Here is an 11490-nt window from a genome sequence, read left to right as displayed (position 1 = left end):
TAACAAAAGGCACCAAAGGGACAACTGCTTTCCCAGTGAGAAATGGGTGGTGGAATCCACGTGGAACCCACGTGGAATCCACGTTGAGTGGTGGATATTTGGTGGTGGTGGATATTGAGTGGTTGGACCCACGTGGAATCCACGTTGATTTCAAGTGGATTTGTGGTGATTATCATAAAATGTTAAACAGAATTTCTAATTTGTGGAACTTAACTCTCTGGTGACATTGCGTCATTTATCATCCTGAAACCACGCTAGTTATGTGAAAATGTATCGCACATTCTATTTTTATATAATTCGTGGAAAGGCAGCCATGAGAGCACATGAAAAATCGTAGACACATATATAGAAGGTTTAGATAGAGAGTGGTTGAGGTTTTAATGGTTTTAGGACAGCACCAACTGCTGTTTTAATTTTTCCACCAAATTTCCACGTGGGTTTCATGTTGATTCCACGACCAAAAACACGTGGTATCCACATAATTCTCCACGTGGGTTCCACGTGGATTCCACCACCCATTTCTCACCCAGTGAGAAATGGGTGGTGGAATGTCACCAGAGATCCAATGTCACCAGAGAGTTAAGTTCCACAAATTAGAAATTCTGTTTAACATTTTATGATAATCACCACAAATCCACTTGAAATCAACGTGGATTCCACGTGGGTCCAACCACTCAATATCCACCACCACCAAATATCCACCACTCAACGTGAATTCCACGTGGGTTCCACGTGGACTCCACCACCCATTTCTCACTGGGCACTGGGTTACATCCTATCTAACGGACAAAGTGCAGCACTTGAAGTGCTCTCCACACAACATGCAAGCAGGGACTGGGTAAGCTCTGAGAATTCTTTTCCACCAATAGGATTTGAGCTCAAGCCACAATATGAGAAGATAACATTCTAGCCGTCACACCAACTTGATCACCATAGAAATTGTGTTCAAGATATAAAATTCATTTGGTCACAATATACATTGACAGATGCCATGCATTATTTCCTCACCATTTGCTCTAGCTGATAAGCCACATCCACTTTATTTGGTCCGATTAAAGAAAATTGCACATGGATTGAGTCACCATCAGCATCCGAAGGCCGCATTTCCACTTCAATGGAGTCAGCTTTGACCTTTGCCCCCATTTTTGAGAGGATGTCTCTGACAGAGCCAATTACAGCTTTTTTCTTCATTCCCACATGGCTACCTTGAAATCCTAGATGAATTTCCACAGCTTCTATGGGTGTGGGCACTGTGAAAAGAGGTGATTTCTTAGATATACTTCATCAATACATTCTGATCAATTGAGATCTGAACATGCACTCCAATGTTTCTAAATGTTAATGTTGTATTTTAAAATATTCCCAAATAACAATATGTTGAGTTTATATTAGGAAATAAAGTGGTATGCAAGTAAATTAAGTATTTTCACAAATGTTTGAATTCAAAACTTTTTAACATACAATGAATGCAGTGGCGCCAACTCCATGGGGCCTGAGGGGGCCCGAGCCCCCTCAAAAATTAGATTTGGCCCTATTGAAAATTTCTTATAAGTCTTACAGAAATTCTTATAAGAATTCTGTAAGACTTATAGGATTATATAAGTCTTACAGAATTCTTATAGGATTCTATAAGTCTTTCATATTTCTTAAAGGATTCTATAAGTCTTATAGAAATTCTTATAGGATTCTATAAGTCTTACAAAAATTCTTATAAGAAATCTGCATTTCTTATAGAATTCTACAATAATGCTGCGCGGGTCGCATACCTTTTAGGTTTTTATCCAGCAGGCTTGTCACCATAACTTATGTTGGCAATTGATAATTATTTAAGGAATTCTACATAAGATAATTTTTTGAAATTATGTATAACTCTTTTTTAAGTAATGTTCTGCTAATTCCCTGGTTTTTTTCAGCATGGTATTTGACATAAATGGTTCCAAGAAGCGGAGGCTTCTTATTAATGCGACTTGTTAGTATATATAGCTGAGGGCACATGAAAAATTGTAGACTTGTAAGATCTCTCTGTTTCGAGTCTACAGATTACTTGACCGATGGAAGTTCGATATGGGCCATGAATAACCACGATGTATACTACAATTGCATACGTTGCAGGATACTGTTCACATGGTTCCCTAGCAACCTAACAACCAAAACTTGTTTGGTTGTTAGGTTGCTAGGGATTGCTTTTATATGTTAATCATTCACTATGTCTTTGTGATAGCAGTTTAATGAAATAAGTCGTGCGCTTCTAACCAAAATAAGGCATTGACCTCATTTGGTAAGTATTAAAAAACTGGCATTCCTAAAATTATGTTACCTTAAACAGATAGTTTCGTTGAATTTTAAACTTTTCATCATTAATTTAGATAGACATGTATATTTTTCAGATTGTGGCATATCTAACATAAGAGGAAGTTTTAATGAAAACAGTGTTTTAATGGACAAAGTGAGTGATTTAGTCTTCTCTGAAGAGAATGAGAATGAATTTGTATGAGTATGCCAACATCTGCACAGTTATTATTTTATGGAAAATACATCAACTATTATTCTCAATCAGTGTTTCTGTGATTCCTATTAATTTCCCTAAATCTTGCACTTATTGTTAGCCATATTCTACGTATCCTTTTCTCCAAAATGGCATCAAATTCCATTTTGCTTTGCTTATTTCTTTCATTATCTATCCAAATCTGTATGTAGAGGTCTCATTCTCTCTGGTATCTTAAATAAACATTGCTCATATGCATTTTATTTATCAAATTTTACTCTTCCTTCCCATATAATTTCTTGAAGTACCTATCTCCAGTGGAACTTGAATTTAATTATTACATTTGCTTCTTCAATTTTCCAGGTTAAATCATATTCCATATTGCAATTCCTGTATCTTTCATTGCGTAATGATTGCCAAAGTTGTATTCAATTATCAGTCCATCATTCTAGGCTATCGTTGGTTTCATTGATTTTAGTTTCTTTTAGCATGTGGGGACATTAACCCTATACAGAACCCATGCCCTGAAAGACCTCTATGGTATCTTGCCTTGTCTGGCCAGCCAGGTGAACTTTACAGAGCTTCAATGTCCTTTTTGATGTACACTGATGATAGACATCTACATTTGGTTCATGGGAAATCATTAGGTTTGCTGTATAAGATATAGGTGTCTACATTTGGATTGAATTAGGTATAATGCTAACTTTATACTCTCAGTAGGGATGTAAATCTTATGTAGCTTTTTATAGAAGTTTGCGCAAGTGTTTTAAGCATGTTTATATGATATTTATAATAAATATTTCCATCAGAAAATTTGTTATATATAACATTTTGTAACTGATAGTTAGAAGAAATTTTCTTATAAGAAAAATTCTTATAAGAAATTTTCTTATAAGAAATATGCCCAATTTCTGATAAGAAATTTTCTTATAGAAAAATTCTTATAAGAAATTTTCTTGTAAGAAAAATGCCCAATTTCTGATAAGAAATTTTCTTATAAGAAAAATTCTTATAAGAAATTTTCTTATAAGAAATATGTTCAATTTCTGATAAGAAATTTTCTTATAAGAAATTTTCAATAGGGGCCCTATTGGAAATTTCTTATAAGAAAATTTCCTATCAGAAATTGGGCATTTTTCTTATAAGAAAATTTCTTATAAGAATTCTTCTTATAAGAAAATTTCTTATAAGAATTTTTCTATAAGAAAATTTCTTATCAGAAATTGGGCATTTTTCTTGTAAGAATTTTTCTTATAAGAAAATTTCTTATCAAAAGTATCAATTACAAAATGTTATTTATTAGAAATTTTCTCATGGAAATATTTATTATAAATATCATATCATCATGCTTAAAACACTTGTGCAAACTTCTATAAAAAGCTACATGAGATTTACATCCCTCCTGAGAGTACAAAGTTAGCATTATACCTAATTTTTTTCCAAATGAAGGTGCCTATATCTGGTACACAGCAAACCTAATGATTTCCCATGTACCAAATGTAATGTCTATCTTTAGTGTGCATCAAGCAAGGACATTCAAGTTCTGTAAAGTTCACCTGACTGGCCAGACAATCCATAGAGGTCCTTCAGGTCATGGGTTCTGCATAGGGTTAACGCCCCCCACATTTTAAAACTAAAAAACTAAAAGCAATGAAACCAACGATATCCTGGAATGATGGACTGATAATAGAATATGGCTTTGGCAATCACTACGCAATGAAATATAAAGGAATTGCAATATGGAATGATTTAACCTGGAAAATTGAAGAAGCAAATGAAATAAAATTCAAGTTCGACTTGGGATACTTCAAGAAATTACTTGGGAAGGAAAAGGAAAAATTGATAAATCGAATACATAGGAGAAATGTTTATTTAAGATACCAGAGAGAATGACCTCTACATGCAGATTTGGATAGATAATGAAAGAAATAAATAAAGTAAAATGGAATTTGATGCCATTTGGAGAAAAGGATAGGTAGAATATGGCTAACAATTAGTGCAAGATTTAGGGAAATTAATAGGAATCCCAGAAACACTGATTGAGAATAATAGTTGATGTATTTTCCATAAAATAATAATTGTGCAGGTGTTATTTAGGTTTACTCATACAAATTCATTCTCTCCAGAGACGACTAAATCACTCACTTTGTCCATTGAAACACTGTTTTCATTAAAACTTCCACTTATATTAGATATGTCACAATCTGAAAAATATACAAGTCTATCTAAATTAACGATGAAAAGTTTAAAATTCCACGAAACTGTTTGTTTAAGGTGACATGATTTTAGGAATGCCAGTTTTGTAAGACTTACCAAATGAGGTCAATGCCTTATTTTTGTTAGAAGCACACGACTTATTTCATTAAACAGGTCACACAAAAACATGGTGAATGATTAACATATAAAAGCAATACCTAGCAACCTAACAACCAAACAAGGTTTCCATGGCAACCGTATCCTGCAACGTATGCAATCGTAGTATACATCGTGCTTATTCATGGCCCATATCAAACTTCCATCGGTTAAGTAATCTATAGACTCGAAACAGATAGATTTTATAAGTGTACAATTTTTCATGTGCTCTTAGGGATATATATTAACAAGTCTCATAAGAAGAAGCCTCAACTTCTTGGAACCATTTATGTCAAATACCATGCTGAAAACGCCAATAAATTAGCAGAACATTACTTAACAAAGAGTTATACATTATTTCCAAAAAAATCTTATAAGAATTTCTTAAATAATTATAAATTGCCAACATAAGTTATGGTGACTTAAATGCATGCCGGATAAAAACCTGAAAGTTATGTGACCTGTGCAACATTCTTATAGAATGCTATAAGAAATGCAAAGTTCTTATAAGAATTTCTGTAAGACTTATAGAATCCTATAAGAATTTCTGTAAGACTTATAGAATCCTATAAGAATTCTGTAAGACTTATAGAATCCTATCAGAATTCTGTAAGACTTATAGATATCTATAAGTCTTACAGAATTCTTATAAGAATTTCTGTAAGACTTATAAGAAATTTCCAATAGGGGGGTGTGAAGAAAAAATGTGCCAAGTTTGTTAACCTTCCCCGGAGTGTCCAGATATCGAAATTCGAGCTATCAGGGTTCTAATGTTGATCATGTAACTCTTCTAAAATGCTTAAAAAACTTAAAACTCACTATGTACTTATAAAATTTTCCGAGGCAAGATCCCTGGTTTGGGCCCCCCCAATATTTTTTGTAACTCGGCGTCCATGAATGAATGAGAGTAAAAGAGATAAATTTTATACACGGGACAGATTTTCTTTTCACCAACTTACAACATATTTTTGTGCCTCTCTTGAATGTTGTGGTATTGGGCAACTGATTTCCAGCTTCATCAACACACCAACACTCTTGATAGGTTTCACCAGATGCACCTTGCATTGGATGATAACACTGCATTGGTAGAAATCTGCCAGGATGAGAAAAAATTCATATAAATGTAATTACGTAATATCAGATCCATTAGAAATTGCTAACTTGTACTGCAAAACACCTAACAATGTTTAAAAAAAAACCTCAAGATCCAAAATATGATGTACCACTAAGATTTCGTTTCAATGACAAATATGCATCCATAATAAAAGAACTGCACTGGGGATGGATAGTGCAATTGATAAAGAAGTAAATTTTCTTTAAAGTCCTGGTAAGCAATTGACTTAACTCCCTCCTTTTTTTTCCAGATAATTTGCTGGATAGGGGGAGAAATAATCTTTGATTATTAGCCTGAAGTCAAAAAATAGTCAGCAGCCAGTTTGGAAAATTTAGTAGAAAAAGGTAGGCAGACTTATGTGTATAGACAAATAGCAATGGTAGAAAAATGGTTCATGGCTATAAATACATATTGACGGTTACATTAGTGGTACTGGAAATTAGGGGGGTTGATAATTACATAACTACACTATTAAACAGCCATACAGTAATAGACATGTTAGTTAACTGCACACCTCAAGGTCAGTATTTTCAACTGATTGTGAGCTGGACATATGAGGGCCCAGTTCATCACATACACCATGCTTATGATTCTAAAAACACAATCAGGAATCGTAGGCCACTGATTATAGTAAAGCCCCAGACTCCTGCAAGTAAGCTAATTTGGGGCATTGTGTAAAGGCTTCCAATCTCAAATGATAATGCAAGAGACATCGGATGTTAGAAGTTTAAATTCACATGTGAAAAAAATTTTGTTTACCTTCCCTCTCTATCACACACAACAGATAAAGTGCCTTGACCAGCAGACAATTCCTCGACATTTTTCTTCATGGCCTGACATCTGGTAAGGGGTAACTCTGATTCCGGTTCCACTTCAGGAGGAAGAGTGGTGACCTCTTCAGAAGGTGAAGGTGTTGTGTTTATGACCACCTCTCGAACTTCAAAGCTTGATTCTTCCAGAATTTGGTCCACAGGCTGGGCACTTTCTTCCTCCAATTCAAACCATTCACTCTCAAAGTTACGTGCTGTAATAGTAAAGGAGAAAATTTTGTCATGCTCACCATAGTAAGACACAGGAGTACCATGGTCTAACTTTCTCAACCCTTTCGCTACTAAAGACGAAAATATGCAGCAAGACGTTTCTTGACCCGGGAGATGAAAGCCACAAATTTTCATCGCAGATTTTTCAATGCAATTCAATTCAATGCAAGAGAACGAATGCTGAAAATATACATTTCCTTACTCTCCTCCTTTAATGATGGATACTTACTCTACCCCTTTTAAGGACCCAGCAAAGCGGGACTTATGCCATACCCTCGAAATCCTGGAGAAGGTATACCCAGACCCCTCATCTTATAAAACCCCTCTTTGTGGTAAGGGACCACAGTCATTCAATTGTTATTTCAGTCAGTTTTCGAAATAAATATTTGTTCCTTTCTCAAATAATATTAACTAAGGATTGAATTGTTTGTCTTTTGAGCAGTGCTTACAATTTTTAAACAAAATTCTACGATAAATATTAACTTATATAAACCCCGACAGGAGGGAGCCCAACTATCCCCGAAGTCCGAGATAATGCGGAGTCCCCGCTAGGAAGAGTCAAAAAGGTTGGTGCTGAGAGTTTGTGGTTATCGGCGAGACCCTTCTCAACGAATGTCCTGCAAAAGTGCTCCGTACGGAGGGGATGGAAGAGTCTCTTTGGGCTCAGTACATCAGTCATGCTAAGGGTTAATATGCCCCTCCCTCTAACTCCAAAAATCTTTCTAGAGACTCTCAAGGTGAAAACATACACATGTGGATCTGAGACAATGAAGAGCACTGATTTATTGTCTACCCTGGGCAGCTCTGAAAAGGCATTTTGCCACAAAAATTATTTCAATAAAATGGAGCTTCAATTATTTGTGGTCCCATTAATCATTTGTAGGAGTACCTATTTGCTAGTCACCTCCTTAGCCAGTTCCTCCATCTCTCCCTTGCCTATTCTCAACAATTTTCCCTTTCTAACGCTCCCCAACTCAAAACTAGTTTCTAATGCAATAAGTTCAAAAGAGGTAGAGAAAGCATTGCACAGACACACCTTAAAACTGCAATGAAAATAATCATGAATAGATTATCTGTATCTTTTCATTGCATACTTTGGCACTGCAAATAATTGAGGCTCCTTCACTTGGAGAAATAATCAAAAGCCTGCTACTATACAAGTACATGCTAAAAAAAATTTATCATGTGACACTGCTACACCTAAACATAAATATGAATGCATTATATTGAGTCTCTAATTTACATCATAATGGTTTAAGAATTCTTAGAAAATTATATGACATTTGATTTCACCATGACGGTTTTCACATTTTTCTACCTATATTTTTCCAGAAATAGAGAAATTTAAGGCAAGTTCAAAGATGCCTGATGAAGTTTCACAAAACTCACAATATTTTGTGTATCATATCCACAAATTATCATCTTCCCAAAACAAATGTTTGTACTTCCTATTGTTCACTCTGGCCTTATGGGATAATTGACGAATGACATGTATGACGTTAAAAATTCTAGCAAAAACACAATACAGTACAAAAATTCATTGGACTCAACACAGACATATCCATCATTTACACATCAATACATCCTATTTAACCCCAAAACATGCAGAAAAAGGAAAAATAAACTCTTTCTTCAAACTTTCTTGGTATATATCAGCTTTCTTCCCATCAGTAAACCAACTAACCTTTCCCAGAGCGACGTCTAGCAACGTTATTAGGTGCCTGAGGTTGCTTTACACATTCAGCATGTTCAAGCTTCCTTTTTGAGATTGTGCCTTTGACTGGAGTCCCCGAAATAGGGTCCACACACCAACAGAGGGGAGTGGTGGCACCTTCTAAGCACTGCACTGGTTCCCAAGCACCACTTCCCTCCACACAACGAGGAACAAAAGTGGCCGCAATGCCAGCAGCTGTATGGGTGGCAGTCAATTTGGACAATCGCTGGGCCAACTGCTCACTTCTAAGTCTTGCTCTCTCGCATTTAGTAGGAGCTGAAAAAAATAATTTACCCTGAATTAACAATTATGTACTTACTGCTTCCAATGAGAAATTCTCATATTGCTGAGAAATAATTACGATGCTGTAGAAACAAAAATTTATAGCAGAGAAGAGAGAATATAAAAATTGTTGAATCAAGATTTGTCAGAAATTGTTGAATTGACAACATATTTAGTTGTTTGCAATAACATTTGGTCTAGCACACAACAGGACCAGCAACAGAAATTAAAGCTTAATGTGTAATTATTTTTCAAAATTTCATCCATAAAAATGTAAACTATAGTGGATGATTTGCACGGCTAAAAAGGCATTTGCTATACTTATTTAAATATTACAGCTACTTTAAAAAATAAATACATGAGTGAAATGAAAAAATAATACCAAATGTTGTATATGTTGCATCACAATGATCTCCTTAGCGTATAAAGTAGCCAGAATTTAAGTCAAATTATAAACATTTTCTTTTTCAAAGATCAAAAGATACTTAATTACCTGGGCAGACTAATCGACAAGCTTCCTCAGTTTCAAAGTTATTCAAATTTCCTCCACAGCCTTCAAATGAAAACTGCACACACCGCTTGGCATTAGTATTGAAGTACCACCTCTTTGATGGAGCTTGATAGCACTCTCTCCCGGGATCAGCAGGTTCCAAGCAAGAATCCTCTGTTATAAAATATAAATGTGATGTTTGTAGTTTATCTACCATCATAGACAGCCGCTGTATTTTTTTTAAATTTAGGAATAAACTTTGTATTCTTCTCCAGTATTTTTATTACTTCACCAACACGCTGCACTGCTATGTGACGTCATTAGCAGGCAGAGGGGGATCCAGAATATGGATCAGGGGCTAGGTGGGGGATATGTGGGGTAACCTCCCAGCAGTATTGGAGGTCTAGGGGGTTACCAAAATTTTAACAATTTTGACACTTGTAACAATGATTTAAATTTGTCTCATTACTAGTTTTTCAAAGAATTAAGTTTTTTTAAACAAACATTTATGTACATTTGTAGTTATATTCAACAACAGAACAAAATTATCATTTTTTCTAGTGTTAATTATATACCCCAAGGGAGACTGAAGTCCCCTAGCCCCTCTCTAGATCCCCTATTGTCAGCAACAACAACAGTGAAAACAAATGATTGAATTCCTTGATGGTGCTTTAAAGTTGTGAAATGATTTGGTTACACCATAAAAATACTGTAGAAGAATACGAGGTTTCTTCCAAAATGAATGTTGGTTACTTTTATAAAGTGAAGCCACAAGCTGTTGGTAATAAACATTGCATTCAATTATGCAATGGAAAAAATGCCATAAAAATGTTTAAGTATCATCAAAAGAGCATCTTAAATTTCTTATAAATAAGTTAAATAAACGTTTAAAAAATCCTTGTGTGTGTGAATGTGCCATGTGATTAGGGTACTGTTATTAATGCCATTACATATTAACTAAAGAGAATACCCAGCCAGATTAGATCTAAGGTTTCTGCAGTGTTTCTCCATGTGAGTCTTGGCTTTCGGGCATTCCTCCGCATTGAATAGTCCATATCTGATGACAGTTTCTCCAGCCATCCTGATGGCGTCTTCAGGTCAGAACTGTTCTGACCTGGAGAAACTGTCATCACCTATGGACAACTCAACGCAGAGGAACGCCTCCAAGCCAAGACTCACCCAGCCAGAATACACTGGCAGATCTTTCACTGGCTTTGGATACTGTATCTCTCAAGAGGGAGCATATAAACAAAATTCAAGTACTATATTCTACGTTTACAAATGTGGAACATGCTACGTATATATTATAAGAATTATAACTTTTCTGCAAGGGCATTTTTTAATATTTTATTCCATGCACTTCTTAACCAACAAATTCCACAAATTAAAAAAACCTGCAATGAGATTGAAATTAGACTCACTAGTTTTTGGGCAGCAAACAGCATATTCCCCGAAAGGACTGAGGTGGCACTTATGCGTTGATGGGCAAGTGTCCCCTTCTGGTCCACACGTCACAGGTCTTGAGGAACTTGCATTTGTCACTGCAGGTGGAACCACTAACAAGAGAGGGTGACCTCCAGAAGACACGCAGGGATTGGAGGCTTTGGGCAGACATAGTGCAACAGGGGGACATGGTTCATCCACACATTGCACTTTGATCGCCCTGCACTCTTCCCCCTCTGAGCACTTAACTTTGCCTTTACCTTCCACGCTCTGCTCGCACGGATCGTAGCAAGTGCACGTTGGGCAACCGCGAGAGTCAGGAAGTCGTCCATGGGGGCAATTTTCAGTGCATTTGTACTTAGGGCATTCACGATGGCCATTGTTCCCAATAAACTCAACCTGAGAGTTACCCTCTGGTTCCAACACACTGGTATCAGGCTGACTCTCTTCTGCAATGGAACAATAAAATTATAAGATTTTTAGCATTCTGAATAAAATCTGTGCATCTATGTGGGTTTGTTTTGTCTGCATTTATTTTCATGATACAGAGTGATGTTACTTTTTTGTACG

General features: G+C 35.8%; 1 protein-coding gene across 1 annotated transcript in view; it reads right to left on the bottom strand.

The window, feature by feature from the left end:
- The window catches only part of LOC124167922, a 94299-nt gene that overhangs the window by 2312 nt on the left and 80497 nt on the right, over positions 1-11490 (bottom strand). The window contains exons 15-20 of the mRNA XM_046545985.1: positions 10899-11369; positions 9481-9651; positions 8676-8981; positions 6711-6975; positions 5797-5930; positions 1009-1250 (exon numbers count right to left, since the gene is read on the bottom strand). Coding sequence (XP_046401941.1) covers positions 1009-1250; positions 5797-5930; positions 6711-6975; positions 8676-8981; positions 9481-9651; positions 10899-11369 — 1589 coding nt within the window. The remainder of the gene's footprint in view (positions 1-1008; positions 1251-5796; positions 5931-6710; positions 6976-8675; positions 8982-9480; positions 9652-10898; positions 11370-11490) is intronic.

The sequence above is a fragment of the Ischnura elegans genome, chromosome 11 (assembly GCF_921293095.1).
Source record: "Ischnura elegans chromosome 11, ioIscEleg1.1, whole genome shotgun sequence".
Lineage (NCBI taxonomy): Eukaryota > Metazoa > Arthropoda > Insecta > Odonata > Coenagrionidae > Ischnura > Ischnura elegans.
Note: the sequence above shows the minus strand (reverse complement) of the source record. Positions and strands in the feature narration are given on the sequence as shown.